Source organism: Tachypleus tridentatus, chromosome 13 (genome assembly GCF_004210375.1).
Source record: "Tachypleus tridentatus isolate NWPU-2018 chromosome 13, ASM421037v1, whole genome shotgun sequence".
NCBI classification, from domain to species: Eukaryota; Metazoa; Arthropoda; class Merostomata; order Xiphosura; family Limulidae; genus Tachypleus; species Tachypleus tridentatus.
The window spans coordinates 256626387-256650888 of record NC_134837.1 but is presented as its reverse complement, the minus strand read 5'-3'; the positions used below and the strand labels follow the sequence as shown (position 1 = coordinate 256650888).

Genomic DNA, 24502 nt, shown 5'->3' with positions numbered 1-24502 from the left:
CACTTTCTGCACAGGAACAGGTAAAAATTTTGTTACATAGTGTTATTGGTTGTTAAAATTTCCCCTACATTACTGAAATTTATATTACAAATTACCTGGCAGTGTTTGGTATAAAGACAGTAGTTATGGTGCAGGATGAAAATACAAGTCATAACACTTCTTACACTAACCTTTTCAAAGCTGGTTACTGGTTGTCAGGTTATAAGAGCATAAAATAACTTATACTGTTATATTTATATATTTAATGACATTACTACTTAGTTATAAAGTATTATAATATTATAAAACTGTAACTACTGATCAAATGAAGGCTTTGTTATCTAAATAAGAATATTTTCTTTCCTTGTAATCTGGTTGGCTCTCCCCCTTCTGTTTCATTCTAGTAAACACAGTTTATACTTTAAACATTAGCCAAGAAAGTAATTAATTTACTTTTGCCCTGCTACTTATTGTTCTGAGCCATTCATCTAAGTTATTATCTTTGTCTTCCCTTGGAAAAAATTCCTGCAAAGTTGTATATATGATGCTGGCTGTTCAAGCGATATTTCAAGGATATAAACCCCCTTATGTTTCAACAATCGTAAAGAGAGCACACATACCAAGAGAACTATATTGCTGTTTGGTGTACACAATGCTACATTCCTTCAGTCTGGGATAAGTTTAACAAATTAAGGTATTTTAACAACCAATTCTCAAAAGAAACAACAACTTACAAATTGAGAGCTTTCTTTCCAGTAAAGGTGTTATCCTTTGTCCATACTTATATTGTTTTGATTGTGTTTGTGTATAAAATAAAGATTCAATCATCTTGTCTCTTTCATTCTTCAACCTCAAAATCAGAAAAATCAGATTTGCTCAATGGTATGTTTCCTGACTGTACCTCTTATTGTCCTGAAAAACTTATTTTGTCACTCTTGAAGGATAACAGTGCACTTGAGAATACCATGGGAATAGTCCTTAACATTCCAAGGGCAAATTTTATGTTTCATATTAAGAATGGTGTACATTTTAAAAATACAGGAAAATGTCTGGAGTTAATCTTTTCAAACAAATAGCACATCTTTCACAGTCGTGTTTGCCAATTATGGTATAATTATCCTCCTCTAACCTACACTTCCTAACATCAAGATATCAAACAGATATGTACAGCCAATGTGATTTATGTATGCCTTTGTTGATTGTTTTGAGTATAGCTGTGATATAGTTTGGAGACATCTATATTTTATAAAGCATGGGTTCCTCAACATCAAAATTTGAATTCATGTATGCAATATGTTGAAAAAATGACCTGATGATTAATTTTAATTACTTATTTTGCAAGGCACAGGATTAAAATGTACATGTTAGTAACAAATATGTTTGTTTTTTGAATTTCATGCAAAGTTACACAAAGGCTATCTGCACTAGCTGTCCCTAATTTTGCAGTGTAAGACTATAGTGAAGGCAGCTAGTCATCACCACCCACCACCACCTCTGGGCTACTCTTTTACCAACTAATAGTGGGATTGACCATCACATTATAACACTTCCACAGCTGAAAGGGTGAGGATGTTTGTGGTGACGGGTGACTGAACCTATGTTTCTCAGATTACAAGTCAAGTGCCTTAACCACCTGGCTATGCCAGGCCACGAACTAAAGTAAAAGGTGTGGTTACATAATTTATCTATTTTCATAATCAAAGGGTTATGTTCAACTTTTTGACAACTACAGCTATTTAATATCTAAAGATTTTTTTCAGTGAGAGGAAAAACGATTTAGTACAGAATAAAGAGTTATATTTAAAAACATCGACATTTGGGCACCTACTATCAAGAGTGTTGTAGCTTTTACTAAAATTTAAACACAAGTTTTTACAAATATGACATATAGATTACACAGGTCAACAAATTTTTTCGAAATCTCAGTTGCATAAGATTTTTTTACTCATTCTTACCCTTTGTGACCTGCCAAATTCAAATATGAAAACGGTTCAGCTCTACATGCTCTAGTTTTAATGCAATTTTAAGTTTTTTCATTCTAGCCTTTTGTGGTCAAATTAACACGTTTCCTGCGATGCCTATATTGGCAAACCGGCAACTGCTGCGATGCTCTTGTACATCTAACAGCTTCAGTGCTGCATGAGCTATGATAACGTGAGTTTGTCGTTACACTTGTCTCTAGCCTGCAACTTAGTTGAAGGTAAGACAATAGTGGGACACCGGTGGGTCCCATCGCAGGAAACGTGTTAATTACTTACACGTTTATGTTATCAACAGAGATATTAAAATTGTTTAGATTTTGTGGTCAAATTAATTACTTACACGTTTATGTTATCAACAGAGATATTAAAATTGTTTTGATTTTGTGGTCAAATTAATTACTTACACGTTTATGTTATCAACAGAGATATTAAAATTGTTTTGATTTTGTTTCAGTTCTGATCAAGGAGACGTCAATGTGAGAACAAGCCGGACGCTTTCTGTTATATTTGTGGATGCCTCACGCTTATTCGTCAAAGGCGTAATATAACATCGTTTCTGAGGTGTGCTTATAAAGCGTACTTTGGACTTGCTCTTGGTGACCAAGACAAGAAATGGGCCCCACATATTGTGTGTCATAACTGCGAGGAAATGCTGCGTGACTGGACAAAAGGAAAACGTAAGGGTTTATCTATTCTGAATTCCCATGACCTGGCGAGAACCGATGGACCACACAACTGACTGTTATTTTGTCTGGTCAATACAAAAGCATTGGCAAGAAAAACAGACACAAAATCTCATATCCTAGTATCCCCTCAGCAATCCGACTTACTCTGCACTCTGATGAGCTCCCAATCCCAGTTTTTAAAGGATTTCTTCCATCTGAAGATGTGGATAGTGACCAAGAGCAAGAGACTGCTGATGAAACTCAAGAAATACTTTCAGAATCTGGCGATCCTTCTTATGAGACCTCACAGTCATTAACTCCTCAACAGTTTAGCCAGCCAGAGTTGAATGACCTTGTGCGTGATTTGGGTCTCACCAAAATGCAGCTGAAGTGTTAGCTTCCAGGATGCAAGAAAAGAATCAGCTGAGCCATACAACTAAAGTGTCATACTTCCGAAATAGGGAGCAGGCTTTTGTGCCATTTTTTACAGAGGAAAATATGTTTGTTTATTGTCATAATATCTCAGGCCTTCTCCAGGAATTAGGGATGCCAGTATACCATCCAAATGACTGGCGATTATTTCTAGATTGTTCTAAGCAAAGTTAAGTGCGTTCTACTTCATAATGACAATGTCTATGCAGCTGTTCCAATTGGACACTCTGTGTATTTACGAGAGGAATATAATGACATTAAGACTGTGATTGACCTACTAAAATACCACGAGCACAACTGGACAATTTGTGTGGAACTCAAAATGGTTACTTTCCTCCTAGGTCAACAAAGAGGATTTACAAAGTACCCCTGCTATCTTTGCATGTGGGACAGCCGAGGCTCGAGAAAAGCACTGGAACCAGAAGGAGTGGCCCATACGTGAGACTCTGAAGGCAGGTATGCCAAATATTGTCAACGATCCAATTGCCAGTCGAGAAAAGATCATATTTCCTCCTCTCCATATCAAGCTGGGCTTGATGAAACAGTTATGAATGCTTCCAACACATATTTTCTGTGCTCCCTGGTTTGTCCTTCGAGAAGATCAAGGCAGGTGTTTTGATGGACCACAGATTGTGCACTTGTGCGTGATCAAGAATTTGCCAGAAAGATGAACGACAAGAAAAGGACTGCATGGCTTTCATTTGTGGCGGTGATGGCAAACTTTCGGTAATAAAAAAAGCTGACAACTATAAAACCCTTGTAGCGAATATGTTGTCAGCTTTTCGCGATCTTGGATGTAACATGAGTGTCAAACTCCATTACCTGTACAGTCATCTTGATAGATTCCCTGAGAACCCAGGAGCTGTAAGTGACGAGCAAGTCAAGCGGTTCCATTAGGACCTCAAGACCATGGAAGAGCGTCACCAAGGAGATGGGACAAACATATGATGGCAGATTACTCCTGGAGCATTAAACGAGAATGCCCTGAGACAGTCCACAAACGCAAGAGCTACAAGCGGAAATTCATGCTTGAGTAGACTGCAATTGAGCTTTGCCTCCTCATAGTAGCAAATGTCTTATCTACTAATCAGTTTTATATAAATAAATTGAATTATAACTTTATATAAAATTGAATTTATATAAATAACTTGAATACATTTATACTATCTTGCATTTTCTTTTTTATTACCCAGCTATATTAAAGAGTTTTATAACATATTTTATCACATATTTTTCATGATAGACTACGACGTCAATGTGATGATGACGAAATTTTGAGATTTTCAAATACCTTGATTGCAAAAAAAGTAGAGCACTGAGGAAAAAACTAACTTCAGATCTGAAATCTGGGCAAGAAATTATGTAATACCAAGTGTTTGATATAAATGCAACAAAAATTTTGTTGACCAGTGTTATTAATATATGAAAGATACTTTAATAATAATTTAATGTGTATATGTGCACAAAATGTTAAATATCGACAGAACAACACTTACTTTGCTGCTGGAATGTTCTGCCGTTTGGTTAGGTCTTGACGAACTTTTTCACCCACGTGTTTGTAGATTTCAATAATTGTATGACTGGCTGTTTCTCGAACCTAAATGAACATATAAAATACACAGATTAGCAAAGAGAAATTTGACAGCTAGTTAAAGTTCTTCCAAATTTGAAAAAAAAAGAATAATTTTTTAACCACACTTCCTCATATTATCAGCTGTCACACTGACCAGCAGAAGTGTTACCAATGAAGAATTAGTAACAAGAAATCACTGAAATCTCTATAGTACTCACTTTATACTAAACAATATTGATGTAATAATATGAAGAGAAATTCAAATTGTTCTTTTCATTTGGCCAAACTTATCACATTAACCAGCATGGTTTCTAAACTAATAACATGACTTATGTGTTAAGTATGTGGTGTTGGGACTACTTCAAATAGTTCCACTTGATGTATGAACAAGCAAATGCCAATTAACATGTTAAAAAGTCACTTAATGGGTACTATAGAGACATTGTGGCTTTTGGGTATAAATCAAAGGGCTCAGTGTGGCTCTTGGGTTTTAAACTGACATATTCACTGTGACTTTTGGGTTCAATCAATTGTGCTTGCTATAGCTTCTGGGTTCACATGAAGTTTTCAGTGGGGCTCATGGGGTTAAGTAAATTGTTTGTTTGTTTTGAATTTTTGCATAAATCTATACTAGTGCTATGTGTGCTAGCCATCATTAATTTAGCAGCACAAGACCAAAAGGAAGGCAGCTAGTCATCACAACCTATTGCTATTTCTTGGGCTACTCTTTTACCAAAAAATAGTAGGACTGGCAATTACATCATAACACCCCATGACTGAAAGGGGCAAGCAGGTTTGGTGTGACAGGGATTTGAACTTGTGCCCCTCAAGGTTATGAATCAAGCACCCAAACCACCTGGCCATGCCAGGCCACTGGTTTACGTCAACTCTTCATTCTTTCGACTGAGTTGCTTTAATAATGTTCATTGTGAAATCCAAGTTAAAAGAGAAATTTTATGACAAAATAGCAACTGTACATGAAAATATTGCCATTTTACTGGAGTTTACTGATGAAATAATGCTAGTTTTTAAAATCTATCTTTTCATCCCAGTGTTTAGTTTAAAAAAAGTTTCAATGATATTTGGATATCTATAACTAATCTAAGTTTAACAAACATTGTACAGGTCTGGTATCTAGATTATGAATTTACCTCATGTAATCAAGTATTAAACAGACAATATATTTGCTAATTCACTTAAACATCAGCTATACCTTACCTGTAAGTTTGGATCACTTAACAATTTCACTACAGAAGGCATCATTTTTGACAGAGCCAAGGAATGGGAACCATAACTGAATAAAAATAAAACTGAATTAAGTGAAAGAAATCAAATTCTTAGACTTTAAATTTATTTTGCATATTTTAAAGAATTAAATTTTTGAAACACTATATTCTGTAGTTATATTAAGTATGTTATATTAAACTGATTTTGGAGTCTTACTATTCTATTGAATCAGATCACACTCTATCTAATGATTACACATCTAGCCTTACAGCATAGTTTACATTGGAACAGAATCCACTGCAAAGTTGTCACGTCGAAAACTAACATTTCTCCATGCATGCTTCCCATAATAGAATAAATATATGAAAACAATGATTTCCCAGTGTTCAAGTCTAATCATATGGAAATTCATAAGTGCTGTGTCTGATACCTTGATCATCACGTCTTAGTAATGAATAGTATAAATATTTGTTTCATAATACACGTTTGAGGTATGGAACAGTTAAACAAATATGTCCTAGAAGCAAGTTGTGAAAATGTGAGTTACGATGCTCTTTCAGATGGCGATTTGTTTTGATTACATTGTATGTTACTGCCTGAGATGTGTACAGTTTTTGAAAAGATCTTTCTTGATTATATTACATATTACTGCCTGGAACATGTGTACAGTTTTTGACAAGATCCTTTCTGATTATATTCCATATTACTGCCTGGGACATATGTACAGTTTTTGACAAGATCCTTCTTGATTGTGTTCCACATTATTGCCTGGGTCATGTTTACAGTTTTTGACAAGATCCTTCTTGATTGTGTTCCACATTATTGCCTGGGTCATGTTTACAGTTTTTGACAAGATCCTTCTTGATTGTGTTCCACATTATTGCCTGGGTCATGTTTACAGTTTTTGGCAAGATCCTTCTTGATTGTGTTTCATATTACTGCCTGGAAAGTATGTACAGTTGTTGACACTGACTTTTATGCTTGTGGATTCTCACCTGTTAAAAGATACCACATTTTTCTTGCCATTGTTGGGGTAAGACTTGTTGCAGATTTCTTTCTGGATGAACTTTGTATCCCAAATTGGTTTATGTTTTGTTTTCCAATGATGTTGGTCCAGGGATATACTGGTCTTCAAAATTACAAATCCCCAGTCTGAACACATCATCATGACCAGAGTACATGAGTATTTTGTATAAGAAAAGGATATTACATACCCTTCCCCAAAAGCAATCAATTTTCAGTGACATTATATTACCTACAAAATGACAATGTCAAAACATACTTCTGATACACATTCTGCACTGATACTTTACATGACTGTCAAGCGACTTACTAAATTATATATTCAAAATCATTTTCATATGACAAACTCAATGTTTTCTATAAGTTCTTATTAGCTAAACAATATTTCTAATTCTTTTTAATTGTAAACAGTTAGTTCTATTGTAGCTTATCACACATAATGTTAATAAATGCCACAAAACACTTCAGACATATGTTTTATACCACTGCATATGTTTTTTTAAGCACTGCATCTTATACAAACAATTCTGAAAGAATGCCAAGAATAAAGATTAAAAATAATGTCAGTTAGGTAAACTAAGAAAAATTTCAATTTTTAAAAATGTATATAACAGTAAGTAATACATGATTTGTCTCGTGTGTTTCAATCTTAGAATAAACAGTATATGTTTAGATATGTTACATCTATTTTTGTTTCTTTTCAGAATATGTATTAATTTGTTTACATTGTTGCAAGACTACAACTACATAAAAAGATATCAGGCAAACAGAATTAATAATAATATGATTTTTGAATTACAAATGCTTACCTAACCAAGGCATCTTTTAGACAAATCAACATCTCTTCTCGAACTTTCCAGTTCTTATGACTAAAAACAGGCATTAATTTTTCAAACATGTGCTGAAAATAAATGAAATTTTAGTAAGAAATTTGTGCATTAACAAAGTGTAAATGTTTCAGCTCTAAAGTAACTGATGTATAAATTTTAAAAGTTCTGTATTTGGGTTTTAGGTAATTATATACAAAATGTGATGTACCACCTTATGTAGTAATACATGATTTTTTTTTTCAAAACATAAATACATCCATTCCTTGTAGTAAACATGTACTGATTTATCTTTTCATTTGGGTTAGAAGTTAGACATCCAAAAATACTAAATCTTACTGCACAATAGAAAATAAAGCATTTGTTAAAATGTCAAATAAACCTGATAATATACATATAAATGTATGACAAGTATCATATGACTTACAATTAAATTCTGGAGAGACTCAATTTTATAGTCACATCCTTAGACATCACCAAACCAGCAAAGAGAAAGTAAAATAGCTTACTGGGGTGAGAGGGTGGGGGTTAGTAGGTTATCAACATCCCTCTCAAGTATCACAATCACATGAATTTGGATTTTCTTTATACTGAATGTACAAATTAGCCCATTATCTTGTTTTGTTTCAAGGTGACTTGGAACAACCATGCAAGCTCCACGAAACAATTACTACCCTCATTGCAATCTTTCAGCTACAATACCAGACTTAAGGTTATGCTACATTAATATAAACTCATCACTTGGAGGGCTTGTTACGAAATGGCAAACATTATTAAGTAGTTACTAAGCTGAACTGTTTCAGTTTGGTCTATAGAAATTCCTATAAACACAGTTAATTATGCATGAATGTTAAAAGCCAGTATTAACTTCCTAAAAGAAGCAATTATTTCTCAATAAATGTGGATTTGATCCACAATTTGACTTGCAGATTGGTCAATTATATGTCTAGAAGGCAGTTGAAATGATAAATCAATAACTCAGTACTAATTTTTTAACATACAAACATGTAAGAAAAGATCCTGAGGAGTGAACTAAAAAAACAAAATTCAGCACTAAACAAATTCTAGAAATAAGTATCAATCATGTATACAGTTTGTTGAAATATAAAGAGAATCATTTGGAACTAGGTATAACAGGCTGTGAATTATTTTTCTGGAAAGTTGTGATACATGTAGGTAATATACAAGACAAAATATCAAAACCATCATTTTGTAACAACATTATAAATACGTTTTGAAAACAGCTTAAAAGTTAAACATCAATGTTTGAAATAAAAGGAAAAAACAAAACATTTTAATCAAATAACATACCTGAGGTGAAGAAACATCACTCATCAATTTAAGCAAGAACTTCTTTGCCTGTTGTCTTACCTACAAGATATGAGAGTAAGAGTAGTTATGGGACCCGACCAAACAATGATACAAAATTCTGAATGTTAACACTACTGTATATGATAAATGAAATGACACCAAACACATACAGCAGATAGTAGCACTACATGCAGTATAATTTAGAAATATTTACTAATATATTCACATTATCCTTCAAAACCAGAATGTTAAAAAAGCTAAACATATTTTAAATAGTCAAAAGTCAATAATGTAAAATAACTTTACTTCAGAGCTTAAAACATGTGAATGAGTCACTTTCTCTGTCAAACAAATATGAAACAAATATAACAGTAGCTCGTAAGATTATTACAAACTGCACAAAATAACTTACTGTACAAGAAGGTATCTGAAATATAAGAAACTAAAAACATATATTCAGTATTTTGTAGAATCTTCAAGTTAGTTTCTTACAGGGTATCACCATCACCAGTGATCATAAACATTTCTTTTTGTTTCATATAACAATAACTGAATGGTCATAAAAGTCATCCTTACTTGGTCTCTACTATCACCCATACGATCCACAGTTGCCGAGAGGACTGAAAAGATTATATGTAGTTGTCAAAAAAATCGAAAAAGCCAGAATAATAACTAAAAACTGGTAAAAAGATAACAAATTCACCATCACAACATTAAGTAATCCAAGTTCACAAAGTCCTCATACTAATTTCATTAATTCTGTTGGGTTAGGTGTTATTTCAGATAAAAATGTTATTTGGTGGAAAAGGGAAAACACTTCAATCAACTTTTCTATTTTTATTAGTTAGAATGAAGGTAGTAATAAAATGGATCCCAAAAAGGAAGATGTCCCTGTCCCGTGGAAAGGTAGGAAGGCTACAGGACGAGAACAGATGTTTTAAGGGTTTTAAAATAAGTGGGTTATCCAAAATAATAAACTTTCAAGATGGTCAGCAATGTGAGTGAGAAAACAGATTACTGATCACTACACCTTTTTATGCTTCCAGTGCTTGAAGAATAAAGAGTGAGTAATGCAATCAAAGGAAACACAGTTGAAAATAACTTTATGTACAACTTTACACTATACGAGGTATTTGTTAAAGATGGATAGCCCTCTGTTGTGAATGTCATTTCAAACTGAGTGATAACCGTCACTTACACAGGAGAAAGAAGGAAGTCAAAATAGTTATACTTAAGGAGTGAAAATACGTTTATGAAATGTCAGGAACCACTGCATAAATCAGATAAAGCATTTTTTTTTGAACTAATTATTATATTTGATATTAAAATTATGAATTACTCAAAATATTTAAATTTAATTGTTATTTCTACCATTAAAGGAAAACTAAGTCAGTCATTATTAATTAATGTTAAAGCTTTTACTTTCTTATATTTCTATTATTTATTAAATAATACTATTTTATGACTATTTCACAAATCTTATATGCTCTCTTTCTCCATATTTTATGCATCCATCTAAAACTAACAGTAGTTCTTTAACTTTCTAAGCAAACGTTTTGTAATATACTTTGTTTTTCCATGTTGGTTTTACTGATTTATAAATTTGTCTTTTACTATAAACTTAACTGTAACAAAATATACATTTAAACTACACATTTGTAATATAATTTATATGTGAAAGTACATATTTAATGGTGTTTCTTTCTCTAAAATATACAAGTAACTCAAACCACATCATGCTATACCAGCATCTAAGTTTGTATTAACAAACCCTGTCCAGTACAGTAATAAGTTAAATTGTATAACCTGATGAAGTGAGTTAGCTCAAAATGTCATTCTTTTTTAAATAAAAATATAAAAACCAAAAAAACTTGGCAACTGTTCATTCTATTATTTAATTTTAATATTTTTGTTACCTATGCAATTTTAACTATGTTTCTGGACAACTATGGTACAGGTACTACATAGAAAGACTTGATCATGGTGTCTAACTCAGAAAAACAAAACTAATAACAGCTTAAGTTTATTATTACCCAAAATACTTTTAACACACATTGATAATATATTTCTACTACTGTTATTACTCAAATACTAACTCAGATATCAATTTCAATCTGTCGACTTCCTTATTAATGACTCGTATATCAGGTTACCTACCAGTAGAGATATAGGGTCTAAAATCATCCTTCATTCTATCAGCAACAAGCCCAAGTATTGTCAGCCCATTCTGAGACACCTTTTAATCAATAGAAAGCATTAGCCATGATTATTAACTCCTCAAGTTTGTATGCACATAAGTTGGATTGTATAATGAAACAAACTATTCTCTAAATGTACAGAACTAATACATGATTAACTCCTCAAGTTTGTATGCACATAAGTTGGATTGTACAATGAAACAAACTATTCTCTAAATGTACAGAACTAATACATGATTAACTCCTCAAGTTTGTATGCACATAAGTTGGATTGTACAATGAAACAAACTATTCTCTAAATGTACAGAACTAATACATGATTAACTCCTCAAGATTGTATGCACATAAGTTGGATTGTATAATGAAACAAACTATTCTCTAAATGTACAGAACTAATACATGATTAACTCCTCAAGTTTGTATGCACATAAGTTGGATTGTATAATGAAACAAACTATTCTCTAAATGTACAGAACTAATACATGATTAACTCCTCAAGTTTGTATGCACATAAGTTGGATTGTATAATGAAACAAACTATTCTCTAAATGTACAGAACAAATACATGATTAACTCCTCAAGTTTGTATGCACATAAGTTGGATTGTATAATGAAACAAACTATTCTCTAAATGTACAGAACTAATACATGATTAACTCCTCAAGTTTGTATGCACATAAGTTGGATTGTATAATGAAACAAACTATTCTCTAAATATACAGAACTAATACATGATTAACTCCTCAAGTTTGTATGCACATAAGTTGGATTGTACAATGAAACAAACTATTCTCTAAATGTACAGAACTAATACATGATTAACTCCTCAAGTTTGTATGCACATAAGTTGGATTGTACAATGAAACAAGCTATTCTCTAAATGTACAGAACTAATACATGATTAACTCCTCAAGTTTGTATGCACATAAGTTGGATTGTACAATGAAACAAACTATTCTCTAAATGTACAGAACTAATACATGATTAACTCCTCAAGTTTGTATGCACATAAGTTGGATTGTACAATGAAACAAGCTATTCTCTAAATGTACAGAACTAATACATGATTAACTCCTCAAGTTTGTATGCACATAAGTTGGATTGTACAATGAAACAAACTATTCTCTAAATGTACAGAACTAATACATGATTAACTCCTCAAGTTTGTATGCACATAAGTTGGATTGTACAATGAAACAAGCTATTCTCTAAATGTACAGAACTAATACATGATTAACTCCTCAAGTTTGTATGCACATAAGTTGGATTGTACAATGAAACAAACTATTCTCTAAATGTACAGAACTAATACATGATTAACTCCTCAAGTTTGTATGCACATAAGTTGGATTGTACAATGAAACAAACTATTCTCTAAATGTACAGAACTAATACATGATTAACTCCTCAAGTTTGTATGCACATAAGTTGGATTGTACAATGAAACAAACTATTCTCTAAATGTACAGAACTAATACATGATTAACTCCTCAAGTTTGTATGCACATAAGTTGGATTGTACAATGAAACAAACTATTCTCTAAATGTACAGAACTAATACATGTTATACTGGACTCAAAAACTACCAAAATATTTTTTTTTTTACATATTTCAGTAAAAGGCTAAATCAAAATTTGAGTACATAATTAGAATTAACAAAACTTCAATACAAACTTTGACTCTCAACACTAGAATATACCCAACTTCCATTGCCTGTACATTTAAGTATTCCATGAATGTGGGGTCAAAGTGTAAGTATAACAATCTTTTATACAGTACCATTCCACATGGTATTATATATATTTGATGTCAGAGTTATTCACTGATGATTCTTTTCTTCACACAAACATCATCTTCCACTCTAACCTGTCGAAGACTAACATCATCAATCCACAGATTTATCTTGCATACTAACAAACAAATACTGTTGTTATGGTTACAACACATTTCTATATGTTACTAAAAGCTTGCCATGTTTTATATAGATACTTGTAGTGGATTAAGAAGTATACAAAACATTCCTTCTCCAATGTGGATCACTCCATTGGACTGACCCTCTGCTCATTCAGTTATTAAGATGTGGCTGATTTAGAAACTAGTCAAGAAAACAGACTTAAAAATACTAAAAAAATAGCATTCATTATGAAACAATAGATATATCTTTGAAATACTCAGATATGCAACAGAGTAAACATGTCTAAGACAATGTGTGTTGGCAAAATGGATTTTGGTAAGCACAAATATCAGCATAAACAATGTGCTACATTAAACTATTAGAAGGCATAAACTTTGTATTGCAGTAAACAAATATTAGACATATGTAACATATTAATGTAAACATTTAAGAAATAAATGCCATATTACAGTAAATACAAGCATCAGCATAAAAAATATATTACACCAAAAAATTAAAAAGGCACCAAGATTATATTACAATTAATATAATTATACGGTATTAATAACATTACAGTAAACACTTATACAGTATGAACAATATATTATCATATACAATTATTAGGTACAAATAGTATATTGCAGTGAATATAATTATAAGACAAACACCATATTACAGTAAACATAATTGAGGCATAAATAACATATTACAGTAAACAACTATAAATAGTAAAATAGAGCTTTAGTGGCTTTAGGTTTATTGATATGAAAAGTTAATGTTTTACAATAAATAAATAAAAGTATACAAATCTTAACAACAATAAGTGTATAATGGTTTCCATTTTCAATCAGTATTGTAAGTCAATGTTCTCATGATGCTTCTGTTCATTCTTCCCTTGGCTTATATGAAATGCAAACCTTCTGCAAAAGCTACATAAATTAATAACGTTATTTTGCACTTGAAATAATGCAAATTTCATATTGGTGTATAAATAAATAGTCAGGAATATAACACTGTCACTGAAGCAAATCAAACCAGTTATATACTTGATGACCATGAACCAACATGTTTTAGCTTGCAAAGCTTGCTCCTTTATAACTGTTAAAAAGTTTCCTTTCTTTTCATGTTTGCACAGAACAAAAATGTAGTTGTAATGGTTGTTTTGTACATGCAGAATCCATCAAGCAAAATTACATGCAGAAAAAACCCAACAAATTTCACACATTCAAAGCAATCCTTATTCCGTTCATACTGTAGATAGTACAACTTAATGTATTAGAAACACATGAATAACATTGGCAAAGGAAAGTAACACAAGTGTTTGCATAATATAATGTTTTTACTAAAAGAGATATCCACCGATGTAACAGTATATTGTTATGAACTACACAGATGAAGAAAAGTGAAATATAAGTATACCTTCCACTTCTCCACAAAGATACATCTGTTAATACAACAGTATTTTATTAATAAAACAATCTCTTATTTCCAGAACCCACACTCATAACACTAGTGCTGCTTAATATCAGCACACTGCTGAAACACACTGAAATACTCTGCTACTAACACTTACTGAGCATTTAATTTGTATAACAATTAGTATGCCATATTCTATTTATCCAGGAGACAACTGATTTTAGAATGTATAATAATTTCAGGAAAAATGCATCATTTATTCCTGTCTCATGCTTTTATGTAGCTTCATACATTTAAAGCAACAGAGGGTATTTTCCTGTTTTTTGTGTCTTTCTTTTTCAGAAACAAAATTAATTATATTACTTAAGAATAATATTTACTTGCTGTTTGGCACCTTCTACTTTGATGTTTTCTGTAACTTTTACTGCTTAACATAACTAGTAACTTTTCAGACTGTTTTACTTAATCACTATAACACATTTTATATTAACACATAACACATATCAAGGTTTTAAAAAGTACTCTGACAAACTCCTGTTAGACAAGAAGTTTCCTATGTGGACTATAGTTTTAGTTTGAGGTATAACATAAAAACAATCATAGATTATAACAAGTTTCAAACATTTAACATTCTGTGAAAAGAAACGATGAATGAAATATAAATATAGAGCATGTAAACCAAACATTAATTTCAGTGTATAAAAATGAAATAAAAGATGTCAAGTATAAGAACCTTTTAAGTTAAAAGAAAAACTGTGTATGTGTAGAGACATACATATACATAAGGATATAATACTTAAGAAAGGAAGCACAATATGCTAATACATCAAGTTGGCAAATGACAATTTTAACATAATAAAATGAATTTGGAGGTGGGGACATTCATGTTTTGACAGAACACTGGGCTTCTTTCAGTTGAAACATGTAGTATGTTTCCCTCCAAACTAAATCACTATCATGCTTATCAACTGTGATATAAAAATAACATATACTCAGTTTTGAACTACATAAAAAATGACACTATTACAAAATGTAAGTTTTGTACACATTTATGTTTGTTCATGGAGTATAAAGTTACACAAGGAAATGTGAACACACAATTTAATATCCTCACATTAAATACTTTGTATAGTAGAATATTACTAGTCATGTTAGACCTGACTCATGTATGTAAAATGAAGCCTTCCTACATGATAAATAAACCTGATTACTGTAGGTTGGCTATATCTATCCATATAAAGGATGCTAGGAGTGTAGAGGTGGAGCCAGCTTATTGCATAGGTATGTCCTCTAAACCAGTATTCAGACTGTACAGGGGTGGAAGACTAGCCTTATCTGTTTCCCACTTGTACCTGAGTGTGGTGATTCTATAAAACTAACAGGTGATTCATCTTTCAAAGCTAAGAGTGGGTGGTGGTGGTGATATTGGTACTTTACATACATATATGGTTACAGTAGTTAAAAAGGTTATGTTAACTTTATGAAGAAAAAAATTTTTCAGTGCACATGGCTTGCAAATAGACATTCATGAAGGGTATATTATAATAAAAAGATTAATGTGGAGATAACACACATTTAGAATGTGGTTAAACTACATGTACTGGTATACATTATTTGCATTTGTTAGCCAGCAAACCAAATTCACATTTGCATGGTTAGTATGAACATTGCATTCGTATTAAATTTTTTCATTTACTTCACTAACACTATCTATACAGTTGAGGGTCAAAGTGACCACACCCTAACCTTGTAAAGAGTGACATTAATGTCTTATTATGAGGTTGATGTCAAAGCTATCAAATTTATGTTACCCTACCCTGCTGACTTCAAAACAGCTCATATAAGAACAGAGAAAAATACTAGATATACTATACAGGGATACTGAAAAAAACTAAGTCTGTACTTAATGAGCCTGTAGAAGTTTAAGTACCACATTGCACTTTGAACTGCCAGAATCCAAGTCTCAGGCTGACTTTGGCAATTCACAACTACGTCTTTAGTACAAAAACCTTTACTGGAACAACCTGTGATGTTTGTGTTCAATAGAGTTGTACTGTTTACTAAGAACTTGTCACATTTCATATAGATATATGTAGTAAATTCAAAATTATAGTCAACATTACTTCTTCAATAAAGAGTTCATCCAGTGCACTTACTGCCACACACTTTCAGTTACTCCAATTTATGATTTTGTATTTTCAGGACAATTTGGTACAGGTAAGAATATTTATATATTTATATTAAACTGTTAATTAATTTTTGTAATACTGAATTGACAGAATTTTTGCTTTTTCAAAAAACATGTTTAAACTTAAATATGGAATTAACAACACTTCAACTAAGACTGATTATTATAACCTAGCAGACATGAAGCCATCTTGCAGAACAAACTGTTATTTAGATATTATCATGCACCCTCGTTTCATTGGAAACTGTGATGCAGTTTTTAAGCCAATTACAATTTTGGAAAAATATTAAAACCTGTATTTCACTTGTGTTGTTATAAATATACTGAAGAATAATAAAAACCAAAATATATCTGTAAGCAAACAATACATACATTATCTAGAACAAACATAAAGAAATTATATTGTTTTCTAAACATCTCAAAGAAAAAAATGTTTACCAACATTCAGGCCCTTACATTTTCAACCTGAAACTGGGCCCATGACAGTTGGATATTTCAGGCAACTGATCATTTTAGGGACATTAAATGATTTAATAGAAATTCTGATTAACAGTCATTAATCAATACTCAATGGTTATTTATTATATGGATTAACTGCCCAGATACTAACACATTTTTTACATAACAGTTGTACTTGTTCAGTGAAAAACATAAAAACATGTCTAAGAGATAAACATTATTTTGCAAAAACAAGATATTCAACTATTTCTGAAGTGATATAAAAATTATTATTATTGGTAGGTTAATCAATACAGCAACAACCCCTACAGGTGTGCCCATTTATTGGTTTATGAATTTCATGCAAAGCTACACAAGGGCTATCTGTACCAGCCATCTGTAATTTAGCAATGAAAGACTGAAGGCAAAGCAGCTGGTTATCACCACACATCACCATCTCTTGGGTTACTGATTTACCAATGATAGTGGGATTAACCACAACATTATAATGCCTCATGGCTGAAAGGATGAGCATGTTTTGTAAGCAGCTGGTTATCACCACCCATCACCATCTCTTGGGTTACTAATTTACCAATGATAGTGGGATTAACCACCACATTATAATGCCTCATGACTGAAAGGATGAGCATGTTTGGTAAGATGGGGGTTTGAACCCACAACATGCAGATTGCAAATCGAGTGCCAGGCCTGCCAGTTGTTTAAAATACTGCCATGATTGTGGTCTATTAATTAACAGAGGGAAAGCTGATCACTTACTTCACTTTGAAGATTATTTGAATAATATGGTTGAAATTCACAGCTTAACATAATGACAAGTATACATAGTTACAAAATAATGTATACAAGGTTATTCCAATGTCTGGAACAATGACACAAAATATAAAAACTTGGGATTTTATTAAAATAGGTTTTCAGTTGATATACATGAAAATGATACATTTTATACTGTAGTGTACAACTAAGAGTTGTAATGTCACCATTATAATCTAAGCTTTGTGTATTCTTTATATCCACACTAATCATATACAATACTTCACAGCATTAATTATGATACCTTTACTGTTAATTATCAATAAGCCTATACATGTCTGGAAAAAAACAAACCTGTAGGGTGAGCACCTATAAATGCCTGACTGACTTCTATATTTATAGTACAAAAATTAATGTTATATTAGATGCTGGAGATAAATCCATGCACACTGAAACATAAATACAAACTCATGTCCTCGATTTTCAAGTTTTCAATTAAAAATGCAATACAAAAAACAAATCTGAATTAAAAATGAAATTATTTGTCAAGTTATCTTGTTATGCAGAACTCATATTTTTAGTCCTATCTAAGAAAAAAAGTATATATATAAATACATACATACAAAACTAATCATATAAAATCAACTCTAAGATACTTCTGCTCTTTATATCCATACCACTACAGACAACACTTGTGTTTTTAAAAAGTCATCTATAACTATACTTAAAAAAGGTGAGAAACAATAAAAGTTACACATAATTAGACACACATAATTGGAAATAAAATATTTTAAAATTAATATGAACAAAGTGAAGTTAAACTCAATTTGATTTATAACTTAAGCTGTCTCAAAGACGTACTTGCATTTTCAGTATGATACAAATAAATGTATACTTTTAGAAAAAACATGTTACAGTGATCAAGTGTGTAGAATTATTTAATATGCTTGTATTTCTCACCCCTTAGTAATAGTACCATAGAACGAAAATTTTGACTAACATTAGCATATATTTGCACCTATATATCAGACATATATTATTGATTTCAAACAGATGTGGAAATTCCAGTTTGAAATACAAGTGTTTACTCAGCTTGATATCAGAAATAAAAGCCTAAATTTAGAACACCAGATACATGCCAAAATAAAGGTACACATTCAGAGTTCCAGCAGTTCAGCATTCAATTTTAACCTTCTTAAATAAATACTGATGTAATATAACAATTTTTTTATAATAGAGGCACTCGAACATAGAAATTCATTTTGATATTAGATCCTGTCAGACTGTTTTTCTTTCTTTTTAACTGCATAATCAACCATGACGGCTTTGTATCTGTACTAATACTTTCCCGATATAAATATATTTCAACACATTTTGAATAAGTTTCATAAGTCATTTCAGTTAACTTCACTGACCTTAAAGAAGTGTCATGACTTTGAATTTTATTCACACCTTACAAAACAAACAGTTCTTGACTGCTTTCACCTGTGCATCAAGTCGTAAACAGTTTAAAAATTCATCTGTGTGGATTATGTTAATTCCAATGTGTTTTAGATAAGCAAGTAAAAAAAGAAATTGAACAAGAAAGCAGAAAAACAATTAGTTGAAGGTCAGTTTTCAATATGTTTGTCCATGCTATCTCTGGCAACAAATCTCAACACTTTCCTTATAGTGAAAACCCAATTAAAAAGCCTACAAGTCTGGGATTACATCTGGTAACTTTTCGAATACATTCATTCTCAACTGATTTACAATAACTTTTATCGTACTATATTTCTTAAGTTTCTCCGTGCTTTTGTGCATCAGTTTTCTTCATTTAAACTTTTTAAAAACTGTCTACTCTAACCATACTAAACACAGAAATATTTAAAAGAAATGTCAATTGAGTAGTAAAGTTTTTTAACTGTTTAGCCAAGTTAAAAGTGAACCGTATATTTTTAAAACCTTTTTTGTCAATTATTTTCCCTATTAATTCATATAGATTCAAGTTTTTGCTTAAATGCAACATTTGAAAAAATAAGAAAACATCCTTTATATTTAAATATCAAAACTTTCCCACACTTTATTACAAACAGCCTCTTAGTTTTTATCATCACACATTTAGTTATGATAACAATGTACATTAATTACAAAAAGTAGTAAAAACATTGCTGTTTGTCTTCAAATCCATAATTTACCTTCTTTATTTTAGTATGTTTTATAAAATTTATATAACAATTTCCCCCTAATGAAATTATACACCTGCATGAATCCAAATCCTTACATGTGCTAGAAGGCCAGGAAGCCCCAGCAAGAATAGTTTCATTTACTGTCTGCCAGAAAAATAAAGAATTCATAGGAAATGACAACCATGTAATATATTTTGCAGTCTTGTTTTTCATGACATTTTAAATATTTTTGTCAGTTTTCAGGAACATCCATATTGCTAACTTCCCTTGATACATCTAGAACTCTTAGCCCCACATGGAGTTGTTGGAACTTGTAATACCCATAAATCTGAACTTAGCTCATTTTAAATTGCTGACAAAAGTTAATTTCAACCTTCACATAACCCCTTGATCACCATTTGAGATTTCTCAAAAATCTTTTGAAATTTTGTTAACTTGTGTTCTGCAGAAGTTAAGGGGACACACATAAAATTATTTTGATGACAAAATATGTGGAAGGAATTAAAATAAAGTAAACAGGTATATAACTCATGATATGTAATCAAGTTTAATTGCAATCTTAATGATTACTACAGCTACAGCATGGTTTCATTCATTCAGGCCCACATGGTTACTTAGAGACCTCTTTTAAACAAAATGTCATTTCTTACTGCTTATACTGGTAAGCAAAATAAGATTTAGTTTTTTAACAATTGAGAGTTACTGTCATTTTAATGAAGTTAACCACTGCAGTGAAACTTTTGCTCCTTGAATTTTCAGTTATTTATCTACATCTCCAACATAATTAGTATCACAGCTTGTACTTTTAAATAAACATACTTGTACACAAGGTAGGTGAATGATGGTTGGATCTTCTATGTATTTTCTAGGTTACTCAGAGTACTGTTTATACTGAAAATCTGGTTTCTGGTCCATTAATACCATCAACATATTTGTGTACTTATATACTATCCATGTTTAATTTTCATTCACGTTTTGCTAAGGTACATAGGGAAGGGGTGTACTTGTCTCTCTGAGAAATGAGAAACAATTCTTCCTTTATTCATGTATCATATGTATATGAATTTCTTATTCAATTCACAATTTCACATTAGTCTGTTCCTTCATAAAAATATTTAAGCAGATATCCATGATTCATAATACTTGTTTGTGTGTGTGCTTTATTATGGCAAAGCTACATCAGGCTATCTGCTGAGTTCACCGAGGGGAACTGAACTCCTGATTTTAGCATTGTTAAGTCTGTAGTCTTATTGCTGTACTAGAGTGGGACATAACATTTCAATTATCTAGCTGAAAGGGAGGGACTCAAACATTTTACATCTGTAAAGTTTGTCTCAGGAGTTGGATCAAATGCTGTCTTTTCACAATCATTTCTGAGCCACAAACTGATAATTTACACACATTTTTCCTTAGTTTCTAGTAGCAGAACAAACATGACAGTAAACAGTGCATATACATAACAGGCATAACAATGTCCCTACCAAGGATTAATAAATGATTTAGAATTCTTGATGTCTTCAAACATAGTATCCTTAAAATAATAAATCAAATTGTATCTTGTAGAGGAATTATAAATAATTTAAATCTTTGGAAATTAGTATGTATAAATAGGTCTTTTTTTTTACATTTCAACACGTAAAATTTGCTTTTCTTTATTTAATTCCCAATTTAATTTTTTAGAAATTGATTTATATCTTTTCAGACATCAGTACATAAAATAATTAATTATGTGACTATGTTTTTAAATGTCTGACACGACTACAGCTGTCACAGGTAAAACCACAGGATTCATAATAAAGCTCAAATAGTTCTGTCCTACATAAAATATTTGGATAATTTTGTACTTACACAAGAAAAACATTGAATTTTTGGAAAAGATTCAGAGGAAGATTACCAGAAAGATGCCTTGGATGGAAAAGTCAACATTTTTTAAATGGTTTACTCTTGAAAAAAGAGGAAGTGTGATGCATCTGATTGTTAAGGGAATGAATAGTGTAAATGTATCATTCTTTTTTTAATAGTTAATGGTGAGAATGGTAGGACTAAGGGATACAAATATATATTTTACTAGGGTTAGGGTCACCTTCAGATAAGATAGTTTTATTTTCTAAGAGGGAGGTTGGCCTTTGGAACAAGTTGTTTTCAGAGATGATGGATATGGTTAATTTAAGAGAAGACTTGATAAATATTTGGATAAGGGATGGCTTTCATTTCTTGTTTTCTTAATTATTTTAGTGAATGGGACAGTCTGGATGGACCAACAGGTCCCTTGCTGTCTTAAAGTTTTATATCATGTTGCATATTATTTATATTTAAATTTAAATTTAATATATGCCACATGATATAAAATGAAACAGCACCCTCTATTACTATGAAGGGTTGACATATACTAATCTTGAATTTAGCAAAACATCATAAATGTAAATGAAGACTCCACACAGAAAGTTTACACTAAATATGTGGCAATACTTGTATCATGAAGCCATGATACAATTGTACTGATACCTTGTCCAACATAATTTATGTATTTTATGAAATTTGGCAAGTTTTCAGTAAACAGTAAGTCTTTTGTACAGAACAAAATCTGAATTTCTAATAAAGTATTTTTATTAAAAATTAATAATTTAATAAGGGAAGAATGTACTGAGTGTTACATTTTGTGTTCATTTATTCCATCAAAAATATCACATGTAAAGTAATATAACAAATTAACAACAAAGTAGTTACAGATATTTGTTTTACTGTTCTTACCACCTGTCATTTAATTGAACAAACCTGAGAATTTGAGAAAACTGTAAACTATGGAGTACTTAAATAAGACAATGTTAGTAATATAGATGATAAATTACAGACAAGAATGTTGAACTTTGTAATAAACCATTGGTAAAACTTCTGTATCTGAACAGATATCATATTGTAGCATCAATACACGTAAAGTACTGACTAATATTATGATATACGCACCTCTATTTTTCACTTAAGTTCTTGAATCAAATTTGTTCAATTTGATATTTTATAAGTCAAACATGAAACTAAAATTACTATGCAATTATGGAATGTTACCTGTTAAATTTGTACTAATGTACAGTTATGTGGAAGACAGAATGCAGTCAATGTTCTTGATGAAGATACAAAACTCTTCACTAGCTTACATCTATTAATTCTATCTTTGCATGCAACAGAAAAACAAACTCACCTTGAAATTACTGTTATTCACCCAGGAAGCCACAGAATCTATAAAATCACCAAATTCCTCACATTCTATAGTGTTTGAAGGATTTTCTAAATAGCTAATTATATCTTCCCCTAACTGTATTCGTTTCTTGGTATCCTGAACAACCAGCTGTTTTAGAAATTCATCTAAGCTCGCCATTTTCACCTCACAGTTTTCTGACATCAGTTGTTAATATGTTGTCTCTTCCTTATCCTTACTGATGAAAACAAGTGGCTGAAAATAATATAATAAAGTAAATAAGTGTTTTTCTTCTAACAATGTTTGAAACAATACATAAAGAAAAACTGATTACCTTTATACTGGTGATGAAATAAAAGAGAATTTTAAATTTATAGAATATCACTTCATACTATGTCCTTGAATCTGGTGATAAAAACAGATAATTTTAAATTTATAGAATATCACTTCATACTATGTCCTTGAATCTGGTGATAAAAACAGACAATTTAAAATTCACAAAATATCACTCCATACTATGTCTTTGAATCTGGTGATAAAAACAAACAATTTTAAATTCACAGAATATCACTCCATACTATGTCCTTGAATCTGGTGATAAAAACAGATAATTTTAAATTCATAGAATATCACTCCATACTATGTCCTTGAATCTGGTGATAAAAACAGACAATTTTAAATTCACTGAATATCACTCCATACTATGTCCTTGAATCTGGTGATAAAAACAGATAATTTTAAATTCATAGAATATCACTCCATACTATGTCCTTGAATCTGGTGATAAAAACAGACAATTTTAAATTCACTGAATATCACTCCATACTATGTCCTTGAATCTGGTGATAAAAACAGACAATTTTCAGTTCACAGAATATCACTCCATGCTATGTCCTTACCTGCCTAATAACTAAGGTACATATCAATGATTCTGTACTTTAAACATTAAGCTTTTAGTTTGCTTTTTTTTTCACTTAAAATAGAACAAGTAGTAAACCTTCTTTCATTCTCTGCAGAGTGACATACAACTGTAACAGCTATCCCCAGTTTTAAAGTGACACACTAAATGAAGGTAGTCTGTTAATGCTACCAACCATCAAGTTTTGGGCTACTTGTGTTCAGAATGTATAGTGGGATTTCACCATTACTGTAACATTGGTGCAGTGCATGTATGAAATGAGGAGGAACATTTTTCTTGGTAGTAATGATACAAGAAC

The 24502-nt window shown here is 31.3% G+C and overlaps 1 protein-coding gene across 5 annotated transcripts in view; it reads right to left on the bottom strand.

Moving 5' to 3' along the window:
• LOC143240158 (CLIP-associating protein 1-B-like) overlaps positions 1 to 24502 on the bottom strand; it is a 145198-nt gene that overhangs the window by 118922 nt on the left and 1774 nt on the right. For all 5 annotated transcript variants that reach the window (XR_013021596.1, XM_076482129.1, XM_076482131.1 and 2 more), the window contains exons 2-8: positions 23289 to 23540; positions 11177 to 11255; positions 9596 to 9639; positions 9020 to 9079; positions 7691 to 7782; positions 5850 to 5925; positions 4555 to 4655 (exon numbers count right to left, since the gene is read on the bottom strand). Coding sequence is in view for 4 of the 5 variants with exons in the window: in XM_076482129.1 (XP_076338244.1) it covers positions 4555 to 4655; positions 5850 to 5925; positions 7691 to 7782; positions 9020 to 9079; positions 9596 to 9639; positions 11177 to 11255; positions 23289 to 23489 (653 nt within the window). In the remaining variant the exon portion in view is untranslated. The remainder of the gene's footprint in view (positions 1 to 4554; positions 4656 to 5849; positions 5926 to 7690; positions 7783 to 9019; positions 9080 to 9595; positions 9640 to 11176; positions 11256 to 23288; positions 23541 to 24502) is intronic.